The sequence below is a fragment of the Nomascus leucogenys genome, chromosome 5 (assembly GCF_006542625.1).
Source record: "Nomascus leucogenys isolate Asia chromosome 5, Asia_NLE_v1, whole genome shotgun sequence".
In the NCBI taxonomy this organism is placed as follows: Eukaryota; Metazoa; Chordata; class Mammalia; order Primates; family Hylobatidae; genus Nomascus; species Nomascus leucogenys.
The window spans coordinates 57,088,691-57,113,571 of record NC_044385.1 but is presented as its reverse complement, the minus strand read 5'-3'; the positions used below and the strand labels follow the sequence as shown (position 1 = coordinate 57,113,571).

At 40.8% G+C, this 24,881-nt stretch overlaps 1 protein-coding gene across 2 annotated transcripts in view; it reads left to right on the top strand.

The window, feature by feature from the left end:
• WASF3 (WASP family member 3) overlaps positions 1 to 24,632 on the top strand; it is a 131,626-nt gene extending 106,994 nt beyond the window's left edge. The window contains exons 4-10 of one of the 2 annotated variants that reach the window (XM_030813207.1): positions 472 to 606; positions 3,302 to 3,455; positions 7,676 to 7,793; positions 15,764 to 15,930; positions 16,789 to 17,055; positions 18,330 to 18,697; positions 21,414 to 24,632. In XM_030813207.1, coding sequence (XP_030669067.1) covers positions 472 to 606; positions 3,302 to 3,455; positions 7,676 to 7,793; positions 15,764 to 15,930; positions 16,789 to 17,055; positions 18,330 to 18,697; positions 21,414 to 21,571 — 1,367 coding nt within the window. In that variant the 3' untranslated portion in view covers positions 21,572 to 24,632. Of the gene's footprint in view, positions 1 to 471; positions 607 to 3,301; positions 3,456 to 7,675; positions 7,794 to 12,285; positions 12,462 to 15,763; positions 15,931 to 16,788; positions 17,056 to 18,329; positions 18,698 to 21,413 lie in introns of both variants that reach the window. The other variant, XM_030813205.1, reaches the window with a different exon arrangement.
• The last annotated feature ends 249 nt before the right edge of the window (positions 24,633 to 24,881 follow it).

The following is a 24,881-nucleotide window of genomic DNA, read 5'->3' as shown; positions in this document are numbered from 1 at the left end:
AATTAGAAGAATTTAATGCCATTAGAAAGTGTTAGGCACAAATAAGATATCTAATGTTTCTGATTGTGAATGAGATAAAATCCCAGATTTAAAGGCCAACATGATAATTGAATTATCTTGGGGAATAAGTGAAAGTTTGGTTCCTGAGATTGTATTTACACTTAAAGCGTGAAAAATGAGAACTTAAGTTGCAGTTAGTGGGAAGCAACTTGAGAGATAGGTCATAGCAATAAAGATTCTATACTATCTGGGATATTTTAAAATTCTACAACATTGAGTCAGTTTCAGATTTATATGAGTATCTCTAATAAACTTCAAAAGTTCTAAAGGCCTTGGACTGTGACACTTTATTTTCGTACTCGTTTGCACAAAATCCCACATGTTGACAGGAATAATCACTGGTGAGGATGTGTGAGGGCCGCTTCATCAGCTCCCTAACAGATGGCCTTCTCCATTCATTTTATTCCACAGGCAAACATGCTGAAGACATATTTGGTGAGTTGTTTAATGAGGCTAACAACTTCTACATCAGAGCAAATTCTCTTCAAGACAGAATTGATCGCCTTGCTGTCAAAGTCACCCAGCTGGATTCAACAGTGGAAGAGGGTAGGTAATTGCCTGAAAGCAGTGAGCTAGAAGTGATGTTGACAAGATGGTAGTAATTAATTGCAGTGTAATTACTGCTTTTTCCTTGGGGTGGCATGCTGGTATTTCATCTTGTCTTTCCTAGAAGAATAGTGAGGGGGAAAAACCTACAACTTTGGGTTAATTCACGATGAAAAGATTCATATCTGGTCTACCTCATAACTCTATACTCTTTTTTAAAAAATTACAAATACAGTATTTGTTTTAAAGGCTTCTTTGAATACAGTCGGTATTAGAAGCCCCAATTTAGGTTACTGACAGTTATTTTAAAAATAGTTTCTTACCTAAAAATTACAGAGCCACTCTAGAGATATGGTCCAACCGAGACAGTGTTACACATACCTTGTGTGACACAAGCACCTGGTGTTCTTAGGATTGATGCCTGTAAAATCCTGGTGATTCTGCTGATTTAAAAATTTTATTAACCTTCTCAGATATAGCATTTACCGAAGGCCTTTAGGCTGCAGGCTTTAAAATAATGTTAATATTGACAAGAATCGTATAGTTAACTGATAGTCATTTGATGATACACCCTGAAATTGTCAGTTTCAACAAAATTGAAACTATCAACGATCCCTTTTTTAAAATTTTACTTTCAGTATCTTGAATGAAAGACTGAGATTGAGCTGGAGAAAATATGCTAAAAAAGTACAAAATATACCACTTCATATTTATTTTGAGAAAAATATTTAGGTTAAAATTTAGTTTTACCTTTAAATAATGGCAGTTAACAATTTCTCTTGTTGCTTTGAAAAGATCCTAGTGTCTGATTTTTGCGCTATATCTATAGAGTAGTATTGGTAAAAATAATGCTTTTATTTTTTAAAAAAAGTAGTTGTGGAATTCATCTCTCATCATTTAAAAAATATATGTTGGCCAGGCGCAGTGGCTCACGCCTGTAATCCTAGCACTTTGGGAGGCCGAGGCGGGCAGATCACGAGGTCAGGAGATCGAGACCATCCTGGCTAACACGGTGAAACCCCGTCTCTACTAAAAATACAAAAAATTAGCCAGGCGAGGTGGCAGGCGCCTGTAGTCCCAGCTACTCGGGAGGCTGAGGCAGGAGAATGGCATGAAGCCCGGGGGGCGGAGCCTGCAGTGAGCCGAGATCGCGCCATTGCACTCCAGCCTGGGCGACAGCGAGACTCGGTCTCAAAAAAAAAAAAAAAAAAATGTTATCTCATGTTCAGGTCTTTTTCAAAGGTCAAAATTTGATTACTGAATTACAAATATAACAAAAATGTAGAACATTGATTTTAATATCCATTATAGAAGCATTCTTACTCACTTTTCCAACAATAAGTATTAATTGGTCTGTTCAGGTAAGGAATTCTTAACATCTTAAACCAGTCATTCACGTTTTAAATTAGCTATTCATCTTTCTTCAACTTTTTGTTGGCTGTTGCCATTAGAATGCTTATGATAAATCTTACCCTGGAAAAGATTAATCTGTAAATTAAATTTTATGAGATTTTATAGTACATGTCATGTCTTTAAAATCCTTTTCCAAACAAGATTTTACCTTGCTACTTTCCTTGCCGTGGATGTTACAGTAGAAAAAATACTTGACTGACAGGAAGTCTGTATTCTATTTTGGTCTTGCCACTTTATTGCTGGAGATTTTGGAATCTTAACATTTCTGAAGCTCAGCTTCAGTGGTTGAATAAGTAGGTTAATAGCCTAGTCTGTCCACCTCAAAAAGTTTGATGAAAGTCAGATGAGTTGGCCAGGTGCGGTGGCTCACGCCTGTAATACCAGCACTTTGGGAGGCCAAGGCGGGCGGATCATGAGGTCAGGAGATCGAGACCATCCTAGCTAACACAGTGAAACCCCGTCTCTACTAAAAATACAAAAAATTATCCAGGCATGGTGGCAGGCGCCTGTAGTCCCAGCTACTCGGGAGACTGAGGCAGGAGAATGGTGTGAACCCGGAAGGCGGAGCTTGCAGTAAGCAGAGATCGCGCCACTGCACTCCAGGCTGAGAAACAGAGCGAGACTCCGTCTCAAAAAAAAAAAAAAAAAAAAAAAGAGAGTCAGATGAGTTAATAAATGAAATGTAAAGTGCTGTACAAGCACAAGAAAGAACTTTACCCAGCCCGGATTTTCTGAATCCTTAGTGTAATTTTGTATCATCGATCAAGCTACTTAATTTTTAGGACTAGATGCATGTTGAAAAGCTTTGCCATCTTTCCTTAATGTTTGTTTCAGAAAAACTTAATGTGTTATTTCCATTTGTGTAATTTTTGCAGAAGTATTTCCCACATGCATTATATTTAAACTAATGTTTGAATGGTGTTTTCCTTAGGATATTCAAATCTGTGTATTTACATGCCTGTTACATTCATAACTATATTCCTATGTGATTTCTGAGAAATGCTATTTAAATAAAGGATGTTACTCTAGTATTAGGTTCAGTGAAATAACTAGATTACTAAAAAAAAAAAAAAGCCATAATTTGACCTTATTTCATAGTGATAGCTATTATCTGTGAAAGGAAAGGAATGCACATGCTCTTAAGCATGGTTTTAAATGGACAATAAAAAATATTATTTGGTTGTTCTAGGAGGTGTTTTTAATTGTGAGCCAAATGGTACTTACTTCTAAACAGTTAAAAATATTTCTATATAACTCAACTTGGGGGATTTTCTCTGAATAGTCTCACTACAGGATATCAACATGAAAAAAGCTTTCAAAAGTTCCACAGTCCAAGACCAGCAGGTGGTTTCAAAGAACAGCATTCCTAATCCTGTTGCTGATATTTACAACCAGAGTGATAAGCCACCGCCTCTGAACATCCTGACACCATACAGGTATAGTTTCATGCGTGCCAGAGCCTTTCCTTGAGATGAGGGGAGAGCTGGGCAGAGCTGGGAGCAAGCTGATGCATTGTGTGGGAATGTCCTTGATGGTTCATCTGGGTTAAAATGCAGAATTGCTTCAAACTTTGAAAATAATAATTGAATTATATACAATGAAACTACTCATATGGTACATAATTATTAAAGTTACAGTATTTCAGCATATTGATACGTTTAACAGTAGAAATGTGAGCTCTGAATTTAGCTTTTGATTGTAGCTACCTTAAGTAGAAGTTGCATAACAGTATTGTGTGTGGTTATGTTGTTGTTTTTAGATTCAAAGTCAATTTGAAAGGAACTGCATAATTCATTTATAATGCAGCAAAATACCTGTCTCAGCACTGCAGAGACATTTGCTATTTTATTCAGAAAAAAACGTATTCTGCAGTGTTAGGAGTTTTGAAGAGTGAAAATATAGTCAACAAATTAACCTTCTGTTACTGGAAAATGGTAGGACATGTTATCAGGACCAGACTTCCAAGAAAAACAATGGAAGATAAATAGTGCAAAAAAATAATATGAAGAGACTAACTAAAAATGCTCTTTCTAAACACCCCTCCTGCCTTCTCCCAGCTCAGCACTTTCTTCCCATACCTGCTGTCACCTCCTGTCCCATATCCCTCTTTCATACACTGTCTCTCCGTCCCTTGTGGTATGTCCTGTCCTCTCCCCACCTCTGTGCCCTCCTGTGGAGCTCATTCTTTGGCCTCTGACAAGCACAGGCTGTGGTGACTAGTGGTCCTCACAGCCCCAGGCCAGCTCTCTGGTGATTCTCCTGTGAGAACCTTCCAGGAGCCTGCGAGTTCTCCACTTCCGTTACTACCCTCTCAGCAGTCCTGCCCTCAGGGGCCCTTTGGCTAGTCTCAGGGAATGCATAGAATTTTTCTTGGTCCGAATTCCTGTCCTTTCTCAGGGTCCACAGGGAGATGTTTGGAGCCACCCTTTGTTGGAGCTGTGCTAGGAAAATGCAGTTCAAACTGCACCACTTTCTTTCTGCACAGACAGGGAGAGGCTCTCAGAAAAACAGGCCAAGCTGATGGCAGAGGAGCGAGATGCCACAGCTTTTTATGGAAAAAGTAGACTTTTTTGGAGGTTTTAGCACACTTATTTAAACAAATTAAGGATATGTATGAATATAGCATTATAAGCCTAATATTTTAATTTATGGCTTTGCATTTGTTCAGTAGGCATTTTCCTGGGGCAGTTTCATTTTTACTTAGCACTGAAGCCTCAAACACAATGTAACACGTAGGCTTGCTCATGAAAACTTTCTACCTGCTGTTACTAAGAAACCTCACTGGAAATTCTGTTCTAAAGGAAAAAAATCAGATAACCCAATCAACCACTACATTGATTAATCTAGATCATGATAAAATATTTGTAGTGATTTATAGTTTTTAATTGCATGAAAACTGATTTGACTTTCACGTGTGTGTGTGTGTGTGTGTGTGTGTGTGTGTGTGTGTGTGTGTGTGTATTCAGTCTTATGGAAAATAAAGCATATCTTTGACTTTTTTTTTTTTTTTGAGATGGAGTCTTGCTCTGTTGCCCAGGTTAGAGTGCAGTGGCATGATCTCGGCTCACTGCAGCCTCCACCTCCCGGGTTCAAGCGATTCTCCTGCCTCAGCCTCCCGAGTATCTTTGACTTTTTAATAGTGTGTTTAAGGATAGCGGTGCCAGCCCAAATTTGCTTTTTCATTAATATAACAATATTTGGGGTATATAACATATAAACTTTCACATTTGAACTTAAATATGGCACTGTAACAATATTGTCTTAATATAAGAAGTACAAAGTGACTGAAAAAAAAATTTTTTTTTTTGAGACGAAGTTTTGCTTCACTCTTGTTGTCCAGGCAGGAGTGCAATGGTGCAATCTCAGCTCACTGCAACCTCTGCCTCCCGGGTTCAAGTGATTCTCCTGCCTCAGCCTCCCAAGTAGTTGGGATTACAGGCATGTGCCACTAAGCCTGGCTAATTTTTGTATTTTTAGTAGAGATGGGGTTTTACCATGTTGGTCAGGCTGGTCTCAAACTCCTGACCTCAGGTGATCCACCTGCCTCAGCCTCCCAAAGTGCTGGGATCACAGGCATAAGCCACCGCGCCCAGCCTAAGTGACTGAAAAATTAAGTGTTTAGAAGCTATAGGAAACAACACATGCTGGAGAGGATGTGGAGAAATGGGAACGCTTGTACACTTGGTGGGAGTGTAAATTAGTTCAACCATTGTGGAAGACAGTGTGGTGATTCCTCAAGGATCTAGAACTAGAAATACCATTTGACCCAGCAATCCCATTACTGGGTATATACCCAAAGGATTATAAAGCATTCTACTATAAAGACACATGCAGTATTGCAGCACTATTCACAATAGCAAATACTTGGAACCAACCCAAATGCCCATCAGTGTTAGACTGGATAAAGAAAATGTGGCACATATACCCCATGGAATAATATGCAGCCATAAAAAAAGAATGAGGTCATGTCCTTTGCAGGGACATGGGTGAAGCTGGAAACCATCATTCTCAGCAGACTAACACAGGAACAGAAAAACACCACATGTTCTCACTCATAGTGGGAGTTGAACAGTGAGAACATATGGGCACAGGGAGGGGAACATCACACACCGGGCCTGTCAGGGGGTGAGGGACAAGGGGGAGGGATAGCATTAGGAGAAATACCTAATGTAGATGATGGGTTGATGGGTGCAGCAAACCACCATGGCACATATACCTGTGTAACAAACCTGCATGTTCTACACGTGTATCCCAGAACTTAAAAGTATAATAATAAAAAAGAACATATCTGTTTATATTCTTGTCAAGGTTAACATTTGCTTACTTAAGTGAGTTCCTGCCTTCATTAAGGTACTGGCTCCATTTTTTAAAAAAGAAATGTACATCTATTATATGTCTTAAATTTTGCAGCTTTTTCTAGACCTCTACCTATATTCAAGGCCTTGGTATCTCAGGGAAACAAATTATCTTTCTCACAATAATGTTATTAATAAAATCTCTGTCATGCAGGTTGCCTATCAATTAGGAAACTAGGAGAAGAAAGGAAGGACATTAATAGTCAAAGGTTAAGGTATAGTGTGAGTTGCAATGGCTCTTTAGTGATTTTCAGACATAGCGACTAGAATAGCCCCATAGGCACCCAGGCCTTGGTATTTGATGGTAAGACACTTAACAGGAGATGGCATAGCAGGGGCTTTAATGACAGACCTTTGTTTTCTTCTGAACAATTCAATTAGCTTTCTTTGACTGTTTGGGCATAAACTCTCCTATACTCATTTAACTGATTTTGCTTCCCCTGTGTTCCTTAATGACTCATTGAAATACTGATATGAAATAATATAAAATGTTCTGCCTCCTTTTGAAGGTAGTCTTCAAAAGCATTAATAGAAAACAGTGTTTACTTTGTATCATGATGGTTTTGATCATGACTATTGATTTATATGACAGCTTTGGACCTCTGCTAGCTGCAACATTGGTTTTATGATAAATGAGCTACTTATATGAAGACTTAAAATATTCTTTAGACCACAGTAATTGCCTGTGACAGTGCTTTAAAACGAAATGGCCACAGGTGAATAAAGTTTCTGTGTAGGTTACTTCCAGTTTGAAAATACATAGTTCATCACTGTTTTTCCTTACATTGATGCCCCATAAACATTTTGCTTCTTTCCTAATTGAACTTATAGATGTTGGGCAAACCTTATTGAGAAAAAGGGATAGAGTACTTACTAATTTTTATCCTAATGATATTGAAGCTCCAGTGTAGAGGTGAATGTGTTCTTACGAAGAATCCTTCGATCTCCATGTATAGCTCCATGTTGGAATAAGCAAAAAATTTCCTGAAGTAATTGAGGTATTATAAATTGCTGAATATGCGCCATGTTGTGATTTTTTTTTTCTGAGCAATTTTCTGTACTCGATTCTAAATTTGCAAGAGTACTTTTAACCTACAACAGGTTATTCTACAACAGGTTGCTATTTTATGTTTTCACATTTTTTCAAATAAGGAAACTTAAAGACTTAATATGTGTAGGAGAGTTTAAGTGCCCCATGTAGATATTATCATCTCATGAGTTCAAATCAAGTTAATGTTATCCTACATATACAAGTCTCTAACAATCTTTTCTTCCCTGACTTACAATACATTGATTTGTAGAGATGACAAGAAGGATGGGCTGAAGTTCTATACTGATCCTTCCTATTTCTTTGACCTCTGGAAAGAAAAAATGCTGCAGGACACAGAAGACAAAAGGAAAGAGAAAAGGCGTCAAAAGGTAAATAATTTCAGTATGGGAAATGTGCATATCAGTGTTTAAAGGAGATTCTTGTTTAGAAATAGTAAATTATTTAAATGGTTGAGATATTGGATATAGTGCTGAAGTTTTTTTGGAGGTTGCATTTGTCACAAAAGATCCTGACAATTCAGTCTAACACAATAATACTGTTTTCAATAAATACCGATTTGTTCTCCAGCACTTGCTTTGCTTTAACAAAAGTAGTTCCTAAACTTTGTTTTGTTACCATGTTTTAGTAACTCCTCTCCTATGTTCTCAAATTTTCGTAAAGCAGTCAGTATTCCATATCAGATACAGTGATCATGCAGCACAATGATGTGCTTTTGTCTTTAAACATTTTTAATTGTTGGGTTGCCTTCTAGCTGTAATTAAAATCTTGGCGAGATGTTCACATGGGATTGAGAGGCATATATGATTTGCACGTTCAGGGGATAGGATTTACTGAAAATGAACCTCCCTTTAAGGGGTAGGGGTAGGAAGAGAATTGCAAGTCTGAAAGTTGAGAAATATCTGCATGCATTGCAAGCAGTCTTCAAAGGAGAAGCCCACTCTACTCAGGTTAAGGGATTTGTGTTTTGAAAATTGTTCGTTTTGGGCCCAGAAATTAGACTTAGGCCACTGAGAGGAATAATTCTCTAACGGCAAGTATTTGTTAATATTTTTATATGTCAGCTGTATTTAAAAATGACCATCCAGTTTGCTTGACAGATTAGAGCGCTTTATTTAGGAGAAATGCTTGGCATTTTGTGAGTTCATAGCCTTAGGGTTTTGAGGCATTGAGTTGTGTTGGCCCAGTAGGAGTGACAGTTTGGTTTGGAGGAGAATCTGAAAATCGAAAACAGCATTTAAGGGAGGGGAACATGAGAACAGTTTGCAGACTGTGCTGTTGTAAGACACCACGGCCGGTTCCAGGAAGGAGGATGCAAAGGACTTGGTCATACACAGTCTTCTGTGCTCATGGCTTTGGGAGATTTAATTGGGATGTATCTTGGAAAAGTTGCTAGGTTTTACAGAGTATTCAAGTGAAGAAAAAAGAAAGATACCAATCTTTTGAGTGGAAAAGGAACAAATATTTAAAAAGCGTATTTACCTTAATCCTCATGCTTTTTTATAGTTACAGGGGAAAATGCTGGGGCTTACTTGCCTTTAAAATGTGCCCGTTTTTTTAAAAGGCCTTCTAGGTTTCCTTTCTGAATGATGCTTTTGGCAAAACTGTTTAATTTTTTGCCACTCTTCTTGAAGGGGAAACAATTTTTATGTATGAATATTGTGTCTTTAAAATCACTTGTTATTTCCTGGGCTGTTTTGTCTCATTCTACCTTCCTCAAACACATAAAATTCTGATAAGAATTTCTTTCATTCACTTATATAATGACTTGATGTTGAATGCCTTCTAAATGCTGGATAAACAGTGGTGAAAAAAACAGGATTACCACCCTCATGGAGAGGACAGTATAGTGAGAGACACAGGCCTTAAATAGTCATGCAGCCCCCGGAAATGCAGAAAGAGGGAGAGAAGTTTCAAAATGTTCATATAGGTCCGCTTCATATGGAAATAGAAAATGAGGCAAGATATTCTTTATTTCCCAGGATTTCAGAAACCCAAATCACGCTCAATTTGCAGTTGACAAATCTGAAGGAAAAATTAGTTTAGAAAATTTGGGGATTAAAAAACCCACGTTTTTGAACTTTGTTTCCTTTAGTTTGATGCTTTAAAAACACTAAAAACTTAATTACACAAATAAATAAGTTTTAAATATGTAGTTACACTATTGGTAAGTGTAGTGAAGGAAAAGTACAGAGCACTCTGAGTGAGATGACCTGGTGTGTGACAGTGTACATGCAGTGAGGGGTCAAGGAAGACCTCTCTAAGGAGGTGTCATGCAGGCTGGGTTCCAAGAGAGGGTAGCAGAAGTTAGCTCCACTGTGGGAGGGTGCTACGGGGAGGCTGGAGAGGTGCGGGGCAGATGAGGTGGTGTGCTTCCGAATTGAGGAGGCTTCTAGGTAGCAGTGTCTAGATCATGCTGGGGGGGGAACCAGTTTGGCAGCTTCTAAGGATTTTAATGTAGGCCAGTGTAGCTGGATCCTGGATTCATCACTGTTCATATTCTTTCATGTTTGGTTCGCATGTGCTTGTGTGTCCTGTGTGCACATTGATAGGTGGATTTGGAGGCTGAACCATGGTGAAGAAAGTTGCAAATATCGTAACACTTCATCCTTGAATTTGTCAGCATGCATCTTTTAAAAAGTAAGGGGAATAGTTATTCATTATTTTTAACATGATGGTTCTTAATCAGGATGCATATTGGAATCACATTGAAATCTTCCTCCCCCACTTTTTTCCTTTGGTTTTTCAAAGTACACACCCAATACATGCTGGTTGTAAAATGCTCAAATAGCACTCCCTTCCCTGGGAGTACCTAGCCACAGTTAACAGCTTGGTGTGCATCTTTTAAGACCTTTTAGCATTCATAAATACGTGCATAAACATTTTACAAAGTATTTGTGTATACATAGTTGTACTACATATGACTTACATACACAAACTGACATTACTAAAAATGTACTTCATTCTTTTTAATAGTTGTGTAGTCTGAAACATAAGTGCTTCATAAATTACCCATTACTGTTGCTCTTACAGTACTGCAGTGGTTATCCCTCTACTTAGGTGCAGATAATTCTTCAGGATAAATTTGTAGAAGTTGAATTGCTCTTATTGAAGAGAATGTGAATTTTAAATTTTGAAAGATAGAATTATATTGCCCCTAATCTTTAAAAGACTGAAGAACTAGTTTATATTCTTACCAGGCCTTCTCCAGTCCTGGATATTACTTTCTCTTTGATGAAAGATTGAATGTGTTACATCTTCTCATATGCTTATTAACCATTTCTTTATCTTCTGTGAATTTCATGTTCACATCCTCTATGGATCCATGACTAAAGCCTCCTGGATGCCTCTGAAAACGGTCCAGTTTTCTGTCTTCACCACACCCTTGGGCCACCTGCTGTTCTTTCACCCTATACCCACTTAGTAGCTTTCTCACTTGTGTCCCTATCCTCCCTCTTTTAATTTGTTTTGTGTAACACAGAGAGATCTTCTCCAATGCCTTCTCAGCATGTCAGCCTTCCCTTCTCATTCTTTAATGGATTCGCATTGCTGTTGGGATAAAGGCCTCCAAGGTCTTCCTGCCTTTCAGATCTTGGGCCATTCACCCCAATGTACCATTTACCTTCTTTTATTTTTCTGAGTGCAGTGCTATCCTCCTCCCCAGAGCCCTTGCACAGTCTGTCCTCTCCTCTTGGCATGCACCTGACCCATACTCCTCTGCAGAATTGATGCCACTTTCAATACTCTCAGTCATTCCAGGATGCCTCCCTGACTTCCAGACTAGACACACACACACACACACACACACACACACACACACACACACACACGTATATATTTAAACATAAAAATATATTTGTAAAAATAAATACATTTATTTTTATAATACATTTATAATAGTACATTTATTTGTGTCCTCTTGGGGACTGCAGGCTGCATGAGAGCAGATGCCATGTCTTTGTGTGTGTGTGTGTGTTTGTTTGTTTGTTTGCCATTTGTGTTGTCAGTGCCTGGCGCAGTACCTCGGGCATAGCACTAGAAGTTCATGCTTGCTGCCTGGCTGTGGATTTGATCATTTAGCCAGCATGTATTGAGTGTGTATTCTGTGTAAAAACAGTATGTTGAGATACCATAAGACAAGAGGGAAACATAGGAAATAAAGACACATGATTCTCATCCTTAAAGATCATAAAATTTTATGAAGGAGGCAGGAAAAACTTACAGGCACACATAGGAATAACTTCTCACCTTTCAAGAAGCACCTGTTTAAGAACTAAGTATTTGTTGAATGAAACATTTTCTGGCCAGGTAGGGCTAGAGGAAGAATGGTGCTTTTTATGAGCAGGTAAGTTTTTATCTTGCTTAATTTTGTGTTAAACTATTTACAGGATTCACTTATTCTGTAATCTTTTAGAAATTGGGAACAGAATGTTTTGAATTATTTTCTTTGAAAGATAATTGTATGTTAAGAAGTCAGTCAAAATTGTGTGGTGGCGGGAAATAATTTCTCTTTATGATGTTTCCAGGTCGTTCACCCGTATAATATAGATCTGAAAGACCTTGCTTAGGTTTAAAACAAGTTACAAGCATATTCAAGTGAAAGTTTTTTTATTTTAATGAAAACGATGGTAAGCAGCTCTTAACAGTTGTAGCAGGGTAACTTTTTGTTGATTCTGTTTTGTTGGTTCTGTTGGGTAAGAGGAGTACACTGCTTTAGAGTTTCTGTAACATTAGGGTAATCGAAATGCGAATGTGTCTTGTCTGTTCATCAGGCATGGGCCTTGTGCATTATAACTGCATTTAACCAGCTGTTTTCCTTTCCCTTCTGTCTTGGCATGCTCTCTTTCCTTTCCTGGACATCAGGAGCAAAAGCGTATAGATGGCACCACCCGTGAGGTGAAAAAGGTTAGAAAAGCCAGAAACAGGCGCCAGGAGTGGAATATGATGGCATATGACAAAGAGCTTAGACCCGACAACAGGTTGTCTCAGAGTGTGTACCACGGAGCGTCTTCCGAGGGATCCCTGTCCCCAGATACTAGGTGTGTGTGTGTCACTGCTCCCTCAGCCCCGATGCTTGGGCCACTGGGTACTACCTGGTTTTATTATCATTTGAAATGCACCAATAGCTTCAGGGTTTATATGGCCCTCGATGTCTTAAGATTTTCCTTAAAAATTGCTTATCTGTATTTTGATTTTGAAATAATACTTGAAGACAGTGTTATTTTACATTGGGTTCCTTGGATTTTAGAAAATCTCTCTGACTTAAAATGTATTGTTGAGTTCATCTAGATGTAGTGTTGTAACACTGATTCTGAGTTTGGGGTATTTGCTTATGACTTAAGTTTTTACTTTAATAATCATTTAATCCTTTGTCTTAGCATGGAATGTTGAATTTCCTTTGCCACTTGGTATCTAAAAATGATTGGTAGGTGGTAAAGTAACTAAGGAGTACCTTCATTGTTCCCTTTAGTAACCCTTTGAAAAAATGATGAACAAAAGAGAGATTTACTTCTTATTTCAGATAACTTATATATTCTAATTTCAGGAGAAGAGTTCTATTGGCGTTTACTTAAAAATTTATTAGCAGTTAAGTAAAAATATTTCTTGCAGGCGTGAATGATGTGGTCATTAAGTCACACTTGTCACCAAAGGCATTCATTGAACAACAGGAAATGACTAGTCAATTTTAACTAAGTTTGATTCAGTTTTCTGTTTCTGCTTTTGTAAAGTTGTAGTCTTTCATTTGCATAAACTCTCATCGGCATTTAAAAATTTGAATAGAGAATTCTTACAGTATGTGATCAAGAATGTTTCAAAACAGCAGTAACCTGGACTTTGGGTTATATCTGTGTCCTTTTTTTCTACCTTTGTACAACTCAGTGTTTAGCCCAAACTCTTAACGTATTACGTGCCTTCAGTGTTCCCACCCCAGAAGGTCTGTAAGTCACTGGGAGGATGTGAGGCAAGTTCTGGTAATTTTTCTGTACAAACTTTCATTTGTTAAATATCAGAGAATTATTGGAGCTTTAACTGAGTTTTAGCCTCATTTGAATTTTAGTGTGAGTTTATTTCTATAGAAAGTAGGAATTATAACACAGTTCTGCTCATAGTTCTTTGGGTGGGGAGGAATGTATGAACATAGTAGCTCCCATGATGTCAATCTGCTTTTTTGTTTTTTTCTAAATAATTTAGCTATGATTGTTTACTCGTGCAAAACGTATACTTTGTTTTTATCCTATATAGACTTTTCAAAAATAGATGCAGATGGGAAAATGATGGATTTTTAAAAATCAGTTGAATGATATTCCTTCTAGCATCTAAGATTATTCCATGTTGGGTATAAAATGGATGGTTATTCAGATATAGTCTGCCTTTGTATTTATGTTGCTTACATACATCTGCATTTCTCTTAATTTTCAAAAAACAAGTCTGATTGTTTCATTTCTTCAGAATTCCTTTTGTTGTCTCCTACTATTTCCCATGGCTTCTTACTATTTGCATACATTATTTACTATCAGATAAATAGATGATAACTCATCATTGTATTGGATGATAACCCTTAATTTAGAAATTTTTATTTTTTTTACTACAGCGTGTCACTTTTTTATTATAAAATAAGACATGCTTATTATATCTGGAAGTTACAGGAAAAAATTAAAATGAAGTATGATCTGTAGTCTCACCATCCAAAGAAACCGTTGTATGCATTTTAGTGTATTTCTCTTTAGTCTTTTTCTATACATGTGTTTCTTTTTTCTTTTAGAAAATTGGAGTCATGCCATGTTTTCTTTCTTTTGACTTTTAGAAATTATATTGCATGTTTTAGGTATTATTTAGAAACATGATTTTTAATGATTGTATCCGCTCATCTGAGTGCATCCAAGATACTGAGGGAAGTTTAAATACCAGGTTTCGTGGTGTGTGTATATGCTGTTATATAAGTAATAATACTGTAACCCATCTTACATTTTTGCTCTCTCTCTAGATTGTTAGGAACGGCTTGTTCTTGAGCATGAATTTAAGATGAGCGCTGGGAAGTGCTTGCCTGCTGTATGACCAGCTCTCTGTCACTGCCACTCAGGGAGTCGCACACCTCCATGCCCGATTGTCCTTTTTTCTCATCCAGTTCTGGGCCCTGGTGCAGATCTCTGGCTGCCCGCCTGTCTACCCAAAAAACCCTGGGGGATTTATTGACCTCTCACACTGAGTCTCTGCTGCTGTGCCTACTTCCTCCTGTGTGGTGTCGTCTCTGGCCCTCCCGGCCCTTCTCCTCCCCTGTCAGTGTTGTCTCCGGCCCTCCCAGCCCTCTTCCTCCTCATCCCGTGTCGGTGTCATCTCCGGCCCTTCTGGCCCTCCTCCTGCCATCGTTCTCGGCCCTCCCAGTGCTCTTCCTCCCGTGTCAGTGTTGCCTCTGGCCCTCCCAGTCCTCTTTTCTGTAATAGGTGATCACTGACCATCATGAGGCCTCGGGATCTCCACTCACCTCCACCTTGGCCGCGCGTCTGCAGCTGGTTTCTGCCTCCCCACTGGGAGTGGGGCTCATCTCCAGCAGCTGCCTGCTCCTCCCTCCTCCTCCTGCCTGCTGGCACATCCCTTTTCTGTGGTCCTTCCCTCTTCAACTGACCAGTCTCCTCTTCCCCCAGCCCCCGTCCTCCTGATGGGCACCCTTCATCAGGGTTCTGCCCTGTAGAAATCTCTGGTTTCTACTTCAGATATTTATTATGTCTTCCTTCACTTCTGCCTCCATCTGGTTAGCCCCTTTTCCTTGCTTCTTTTCTACCCTGTGTTGCAAGGCTCCTTGACAGGGATAGCCCGCCAGTTATGCCACAGTATTTATAGTTTCCTGCCCTCATCTCATCAGAAAGCTGTCCATATTTGGCTGGAGAACTCTGTTTCCTTTAAAAGATTGCACTGTAAGCCAGTGACTCGTAGTCATGCACAGAGTCAAGCACACATCATCAGTGTCTCCAAGGGTTATAGGTGTTTACATTTTTAAAATACTCTAAATCTAAATACAGGTCAGGTCCTTCCCCCATTAAATATATTTTTAAGTCATTTGCTAGCAGCTCACCTAGTTCAAAAGACATAATCAGAAGTGCACCATAATCCAGAATTCATACTGCAATTAGGGAAGAAAATAATGAGTAGTTATTAGTTGTTACACTTCAATTAAGGAAGGAAAAAGGAAAAGAAGCTGTCTCTTCTCATTTAGAAGGCTTTTCTGTGCCACACGGTGCCCCAGTTAAGAAAAGCTACCCACTGGAATCCCAAAGATGGAAATGCAGCGTGCGTCTTCCCTGCTCCCTCAGCACCCCCAATGTGTGTTTGGTATTTCCTTCAGAGAGAGAAACACAAGCTGAACCCTAACAGAAACCAGCAAGTAAATGTGAGAAAAGTCAGAACAAGAAAAGAAGAGTGGGAGAGAAGGAAAATGGGCATTGAGTTTATGAGTGATGCAAAGAAACTGGAGCAGGCAGGGAGCGCCAAAGAGGACAGAGTGCCCAACGGGTTTGTTGTTCTGCTTTCTTTGGGTTCCCAGACTCAGGCTGCCCCTGCTTCCGCCGCCATGAGAGGATGTACAGCCCCTCCTGGCCACATGTCCCGTAACCTGAGCCAGGAGCGTGTGACTGTGTTACTAACGCCCACGGCGCTGCCGGGCTGCCACACTTGGGTCCTTCCTCCCCTCCTGAGGGCTTAACAGGAATCCCGTCCCTGCACCCCATGTCTCACTCGGCTCTGCTCCACTAATCCAAGATCTCTTCCCTTTCGGAGTTTCACACCCAGTGTGTGTGCAAAGAAAACTGTGGAAAGAAGGCCTTTCCATAGTGTACCGCATTGCTTTCTTCCCTTTTTGTTAAATACATTTCTTCTGTTTAAGAAAAATATGATTCACTCTACTGCATTCTCGATTTCTTTTCCTGTTCTTACTGTTAATATTTATCCAGTTCACCTGCCATTTTATATTTTCTAATTATATGCTGTCAGTTTCATTGCCACTGAAATCTTCTGTCTTATATCCTGTTTCTAAATGGAATGGTTTCTCTCGTAGCCTTCTTTCTTAGAGAAAACGTATGCTGAAATACTGTGAAAAGGAGGCTCTGCTGTTTCCTGCTTGCCGGTCTGTCTGACTTATTCACTTCAAAGCTGTGAATCTGAATCCATGTAACACTGGGGCTTGCTGCCGACTTATAATAATTATGTTGTTGCTTGGAATCTCACGGGGCTAGACCTAGTTGATAGTAAAGCAAATTAATATCTGATTTTTGTGTATTAGCAATGTTATTATTCAAATACATCCATGTGCCTGTTAGCCGACAATTTTTAACTTAATTTAAATTTCCCCCACCTCTTGTTTTCAAATGCCAGGTCACATGCGTCAGATGTTACGGATTACTCTTACCCGGCTACTCCCAACCATTCTCTGCACCCCCAGCCGGTGACCCCTTCCTACGCAGCTGGTGACGTGCCACCACACGGGCCTGCAAGCCAGGCTGCGGAGCATGAGTACCGGCCCCCATCTGCCTCGGCGAGGCACATGGCCCTCAACAGACCTCAGCAGCCGCCACCCCCGCCTCCCCCTCAGGCCCCAGAGGGGTCCCAGGCCTCTGCACCGATGGCTCCAGCAGACTACGGGTAACTCAGCGTGCCTTGTACCCTAATCCCTACTGGCCTTGCATTTGAATCTTGCTCTATGTGATAGGAGAATTTTAACTCTGGTATTTTAGAGGCCAGGATAGAGTCAAGGATGACTGGATGTAGATACTAGCAACTCTAACATTCTGTGTGAAATAAAGCAGGTGCAGCATAAGCTCAGACTTACAGTTGAGTCTCAAGCCACACTGTGCATGCATGTGTGTTCCCTCACACACACTCTGGGTGTTTGAATGGCTCTTTAGCCAAGGCATTGATAAAGGGTATTAAGTGCTGATTTTGTGAACCTGTCCCAAACCCTCAAGTTTCTGGACACATCCTGGGTGGACCACAGAAAGTTGTTATCACAGACGAGAAGACCACACCATGCAGCTCCTGTGCCTCATTTCTCAGAGTTGACCAAAATCTGCTTTCGTGACCTCTGACCACCCAGACATCATTCTGCCCCAGGCCCTCCTGTTTCCTGAGAAGGAGAATTCAGAGACCATCATGTTCAGGCGTTTATCAATTTAGGCACCCACCTCTCTGTTTTTTGGCTTTACCCTAGTCTTTAAAGACTTCATTCCTCAGAGTTGGTGCCCAGGAAAGTTACCGTGTGTTGGTGTCCACTGCTAACACGTGTCTGTGCACCCCTGTCTGAATGACAGTCCTGTTCTCAGAAGTGCTCTCCCTGGCCACGCATGCCAAGTCAGGATCCCCAGAGTGGCTTGAGGCTGTGTCAGGCCAAGAGAGGGCCCATGGTCCAGTTAGTTTGGAAGACCCTTGACTGAATAGAATTCAGCAGATTTCTTGGCTGTGTGACTTTTCGAAGCTTTTGATACACACCTGGGCACTGCAGGCATGGGGCATTTCCATGGAGGTGGGCTAGAGAATGTAGAAAGCTCCCAATCTGGTTGACCTTAGGACCCTTAAAAGACAAGTTTGTGAGCTACCGCCTTGAGATCCCAGTGCGAAGCTGCTGTCCTGGCCTCTGCAGTCAGCTGCTTTATTCTGCCTTTCTTCAGGAAGTGCTGCGCTTTTGGAGTGGTCCTCCTTTTGGCACATTTCAGTAGCAGGTCTTGACTTCTGTCATAATGAATAATGTCAAACTGTGAAAATAACTGACCCAAGGTGTGCATGTTTGCATCCTGCCATGATTGAAGTTCAGGTGACAATACGTGTTGTGTCTGGGGATGGCTCTGTTAGGTGTCTAAGAGCTCCCAGGACGTGACCCTCTCTTGTTCCCTTGGTGACTGTGTGCCTCATATCTCTCTCAGGATGCTCCCAGCGCAGATAATTGAGTATTACAACCCATCAGGACCACCTCCTCCGCCACCTCCTCCTGTGATTCCCTCAGCACAAACTGCCTTCGTCAGCCCTCTCCAGATGCCCATGCAGCCCCCGTTCCCTGCATCAGCCGGCTCCACGCACGCAGCTCCTCCTCACCCACCCTCCACCGGGCTCCTGGTCACAGCCCCACCACCCCCAGGCCCACCACCTCCCCCGCCAGGCCCTCCTGGTCCCGGGTCTTCTCTTTCGTCATCCCCAATGCATGGCCCCCCAGTAGCTGAGGCGAAGCGGCAAGAGCCTGCACAGCCACCAATCAGTGATGCTCGAAGCGACCTCCTCGCTGCTATTCGAATGGGTAAGTGGAGCCCCCAGACACACAGCCTGCCTTCTCAGCAAGAGGTTTCTTCATGTCTCCAGCCAGCTACAGCCTCCTTGTCTTCAAATAACTACTCACTGTATTTTTTAAAATAGAGTTAAACGGGTCTTACTTGATTTTTTTTGTTTTGTTTTGAATAGTAGATGTGTTTTTGTCCAGTGTAAGGTAATCAAATTGTGATAAAGAATTGGGAAACGGCCAGGCGCGGTGGGCTCATGCCTGTAATCCCAGCACTTTGGGAGGCCAAGGCAGGTGGATTGCTTGAGCCCAGGAGTTTGAGAGCAGCCTGGGCAACATGGCAAAACCCTATCCCTACAAAAAATGCAAAAAAAATTAGCTGGGCATGTTGGCCTGAGCCTGTAGTCCCAGCTACTCAGGAGGCTGAGGTGGGAGGATTGCTTGAGTGTGGGAGGTCAAGGCTGCAGTGAGCCGTGGTCACGCCCCTGCACTCCAGCCTGGGCGACAGAGCGAGACCCATCTCAAAAAAAAAAAAAAAAAAAAGAATTGAATTGAAGTTAGGAAGTCTTTACTTACCTAGAAACCAGAAACCCAATAACTGAAGTGATCGATTAATTAATTGGATCACTTCTCTGCATTCTACTCTAAGGGGAAAAGTATAAATGAAAGAAAGTGAGCTCATACTAATGATTTCTTTAAAAAAAAGAGTTTGTCCTGGACTTGTCATATTTGCTTGATGTCCTAAGCCAGTGGTTTTTCAGAATCTGTAATATTCAACAGCATAACCCTTCTGTGAGATGAAAGTCCCGCACTGACCCCCTGACCATGAAACATGGAAACAGAGCATCTTGAGTGGAATTGGGTGGGGAGTCTGCCCTCGCCTGTCTTGGGCTGCCCAGAGAGCCCCTGGGAACCTCCAGCCCACACCATGGATTCTTAACCAGGTCCCAACCCAGGTTGATCGGGGGTCCTTGACATGTTATGGGAATATCCAAGAGCTTCTCGCCTGTGGGGAGCCGCACAGACTTGGTCACAGTTTAGTCATCTCATCTGGAAGTGACCGAGCAAGGAGCCTGGCTGCAGCCCACCAGCTCAGCATCAGGGATGTCCTTCAGAGGAGCTGTGATGCTGCTGCCTCTGCGTTTTTCTTGTGTGCCCATGAACCAGGCCCGCAGTGTGGCCCATGCACCCTTCTAAAGACCCCAGGGTCCTCTGTATACCTGGACATCATTGACACACTTTTATTTTGTCAAGATAAAAAAGTCCTAGAGGTATATTAGCTCATGAATATCAAGTTCGGGGTCATTGTAGGACAGTGTTGGATTTTTTTTTTTTTTAACACCTTATAAGCCCTGTCTACCAAAAGTAGATACATAACCTGTATCTAATCTCGAGGAAACATCTGATACACCCAAATCGACAGACATTCTGCAGAATAGCTTACTATATTCTTCAAAGATGAGAAGGTTGTAAACCACAAAAACTGTGAAGAACTATCCAGATTAAAGGACATTAACAAAACTTGACAACCAATGTCACAGATAATTTCCACTGGATTCTGAACCAGGGGATAATCTTTTCCATTTGCAATTAGATTGGGTCTTTTTGCAAAATTTGAATAATGTTTGTCGGATAGATAGTAGTAGTGTATCCAAACTAATTTTGTGATTTTGCTTTTTTGGGCGGGCGGGGCAGGGGCGGTAACACATGAACTATTTTAGGGGTAAAGGGACGTTATATGCCATTCACTCTCAAATGGTCCAGAGAAAAGTGTCTGTGTCTGTCTGTGTAAAGATGATAGGGGAAGATTGGGAAATAAATGTGGTCAGATGTTAGCAGTTGGGGAATCCAAGTATATGGGAATGTTTTTCTGCTGGTCTCATAGCTGTTCTATAAATCTGAAATTATTTCAAAACAGTTAGAAAAATGAATGTATACCATCTTGGGCAACATTGCAAGACTCTATCTCTACAAAAAAGAAAATACAAAATTTAACCATGCATGGTGGCATGCGCCTGTGGTTCCAGCTACTCAGGAGGCTGAGGTGGGAGGATTGCTTTAGCCCAGGAGGTCGAGGCTGCAGTGAGCCGTGATCGTAACACTGCACTCCAGCCTGGGTCACAGAGTGAGACCCCGTCTCAAAAAAAAAAAACAGGATAAACATTAAATCATCAAATATCTTACTTTGTTACTAAGCTAGAAAGTAGATGATTGTATTTTATGTTCGTTTCCACAGTAATTGTTGAAATAAAGGTTTCTCAGTTACTTCTCGGGTTAGCTGAGAGTGAGTAGCATAGAACACTGTTTGCAAGGCTCTGGATGCCGGTGCTGCCTAGTAGATGTCCTGTGATGATAGAAATGCTCCAGCCTGCAGCGTCCCAGAGAGTAGTCACTAGCTACATGTCAGTTCATGCTTATAAGGCTATATGTGCCTAGTGGCTGCTGTCTGGGATGGTGCTGCTCCAGAATTTTCTCTAATGGTGTTCATGTACACTGAAATTAGGAATTTTTAATATTTTAACACATTACTTTGTTACAAAAAATCTTCTCACTTTGAATGCATGTTTTTGCTCATGAAACTTGTAATATTCCCTGAGCTTTTCTCCCCTCAAATTTCTAAAACTTTCTGTCCTTAGTGTCAGTAGAAAAAAAAAGTCCAATAGACATATTTGTTCATCTATCTTTAATTTGGAGCCAGCAAAAGAATGTGATTCTGAACCACGTGTTGTGTCTGCAGGAATTCAGCTGAAAAAGGTGCAGGAGCAGCGGGAGCAGGAGGCCAAGCGGGAGCCGGTGGGGAACGATGTGGCCACGATCCTGTCCCGGCGCATTGCCGTGGAGTACAGCGACTCTGACGACGACTCAGAGTTCGACGAGAACGACTGGTCCGACTGAGCGGAGGCCGGTGGAGAGGCCGCCTGTGGGAGCGTGTTAAAGATTTTAAGTGGTCTCTACACCCAAATAGTAGTATTCTAATCCCGTAGCATAGCACCTTTTGTATAAATAATGTGATATTGCTTCTGCACATCCAAAAATTCTGGGTCTTTTCAGTATTTACTGTGTAATACTTAAGTGCCACTAAACATAGCAAATTGTGCTGCACATGAGGAAATAGGCTGTCACTATCACATTGTCCTGAAAACAGCATCTGCTTTCCTCTTGGCCATGAGAGTATTTAGTGCAGTTTACTCATACTGATCAATATAACTCTGCAGACTTGCTGTGTGTTTGTGAAGCTGCCTGGTGTTAGGTCTCTGCAAGACTAATGACTATGTCAGAGTGACGTCTTCCAACCACTAAGTGATACTGTTTCACCGCTTTGGTTTTTCCTTTTGTTTTTTTAAAGGATGTGTTTCTGAAGAAGTTGGTTTTAGAGGGAAAGGTTCAACAGATAGGGAGAATCCAGTGTTTCTGCTTTCAGTTTCTTGGCTTGGTAGCCTCTGAGTGAATCTGAATGCTCTGCTGAATAATTTCATTGACTCTGCACACGCCTGTCAAATAGGAAATTGGAAGAGCCCTTTTCAGGCTGGGTTCCCTGTGGGCATTTGCTTAGTAAATGCCGGTTGATAGTTTTGCAAGAGAGTTCAGCAGCTCAACGGTAATGAAAGTGAAGAACAGAGTCCTTTTTCCTTCCTGGGGCCATTGGGGATGACACTTAAGATACTTGCCAGCCTCTCCAGTGTGGGCACCAGCCAGCCAGAACAGATGCGAGCAGTCCACGACTCTGGGAGCTACACCGCTGAGCTGGGCAGAGCTGCGGCACAGGACCTGGGCTGCAAAGGAGCCCTGCTTCTTTAATTTCCTGACAGCTGTGTCCTGAGTGAGCCGCAGGAGTTCTTAGCTCCTCAGTGAGCAACAGAGAGCGCTTTAGATGGCACCTTTCGCCACTTGGTCGGAATTTTAAAAGCTTAGGTTTAGGTGAAAATAGATATTGACAGCTATTCACCTTTCACGGTGCTGGGGCCAGATTAGGGATCACTCCCGTGAGGAGGGCCTTCACCCTGTCCTAGAAGCACACGGTTCTCCTCTCTCCTGTTGTTGGCACATTAAATGATAAAAAGCACCTCATGAGATTCCCTTGATCAGCCCTGCAGCTGTAGCACAGTGCTGTGCCCTCACCTCTGCCCTTCCTGTTGTTCCCACGTGGGCAATACCAGGGACCCATGGGGAAACTCAAGAATGAGACCTTCTATATTCTGTAATTCTGGATGAAAGATAACTGTTTGTGTTGAATAAACAGGTGCTCCAGGCTTTGATTATAGATACGACTTCAAAAATATGCTAAGACCCTTGACTTACTAAGGCCTTTCACCTACTCAACAGTATTTCATATCCACTGTGGTTACTCAGTTATGATGAGAAGAATCTGGAGCTAAAAGCAGAGATGTTTGAGGTGACAGTAGGAATGTGAGCAGGATGGTGATGGGGGTTTTTGTTAATGCATGTGAGCAAGTCAGCCAGCCCCGAAGTCCCCTCAGTGTGTGTGTCTCGAGTGGATACCCGTTGGGCTTGCAGGCAGTGATTGTACAGAGCCTGGGTTCAGGCATGTAGATCTGAAGCCCTGAAAGGCCTCATGTCTGCATCCCCTTTCCAAGGCCGCTTCCCTGGCGTGTCTGTTCTCTCCTCTCCCAGGTGCTGGGAGCGTCCTCTTCAGCGTCTCTTCCTAGAGCTGGTCACCACTAGGCTGTCACTATAAATTCCTTGAATATAAGTAACAGTTATTAATGAACTTCTAAATTTCTAATTTCTCTCTTTTTTGTTGTTGTTGTTGTTAAAAAGGGCCTACTACATTGACATTATTCTTAGGACTTCTGCAACTTTTAAAGTCTTACTTACTCGTCTTTCTTGTTGCTTTTGTATTAGGAGTCCCCGTGTGGGTCTAGAACTCCCGTTTGGTAATGCTTCCTTGGTTTTTATGGCCCTTCTGTTCTCAGGATGGAGAGAACACAGAAGCTACTATCCATGTCAGGATTTATTCTATTTATATCTTATTACAATAAAATTAGTGGCACTTTATTCATAAATATTCATGAGCCTGTTAATTGTTAGTTGTCTTCCTGCAGTTGAATCAACAAGTCATTTTCAACTCAATTTTATGACTTGTGAAAAAGCTTTTGCCCTGTTGTGTACCATAACCTTTAAAAGAATGGAAAATGACTGAAATCCAATTTAGATTATTTTTAGAGTATTTTTCCAGCAAATTCAATTTATTCTGAAATTTAAATCCAGATCTTTTCTAATATGGTATTACATGAAAAGAATAAAGAGAAGATTTGAATTTCCAGTTTCATTTTCAAAAACTATTTACCAAAACAAATGGAGAAGAAACTTCCAAAAGCACATTTCATTTCTACAAACTTTATGTTTTAAATTACAGTTATAAATGGTAAGGTAATTTTAAATTGTCCCTCGTATTATTTCTCCATGTCTGTTTTAGTTTAATGTCTCTTAAGCTTTTCTCTCATAGCGTAGACCTAGGGAAGGGATGGGAAGATTGCCCAGTCCCCGATGGCTGCGCACACAGGAGGCGGCAGAGCACAAGGCAAGTGAGTTTGCACTGTCAGCCCCAGACCATAAGGTTGGCTACACTGATGTTTTTCTTTACTAAGGATACTATTCAAAAATTAACATTTTCATCTCAGTAAATTTTTAGAACATCAAAATGTTTTCTGAGCTCCAAGTGGCTAGGTTGTAAAAGTTTTATAATAATTTGCAATTAAAATACATGATACATTTTAATCCATTAAAGACTAGTAGGAATGTATCAGCCAGAGTAGCAAGTAATTTTTGTTTTATAAATCATAGTATCTGTCATCTTGCAGTATTACCAATCTGTTGTAAATTGAATTTAAAGTGGTATTAAAAAAAAACTGTTAAACAATTTTTATCTGTTTGTATATCTTACTATAGATTATGTACAAGTAACATCTAAATAAAATTACACTTTTAACCCTAAGAGGTTTTGCTTATTAATTACAGTGTTGTATGTTTGGCTTTTTTGGAAGAGACCTTGCTGTTAAGTGGTTTTTTGTTTGTTTTTGCTTTTGTTTAGCATTTTCTTTATTAGACAACAGAAGACACTACTTTGGTTTCCATTTAAATTTCTACATAATTTTTGTGTCACCAAGAGTTCAGATTGAATTCCTGAGTGACTCGGGGCAGCACTAGTCTGGTTAGAAAGAAAAGGCCATGCTGGGAGTAGGGC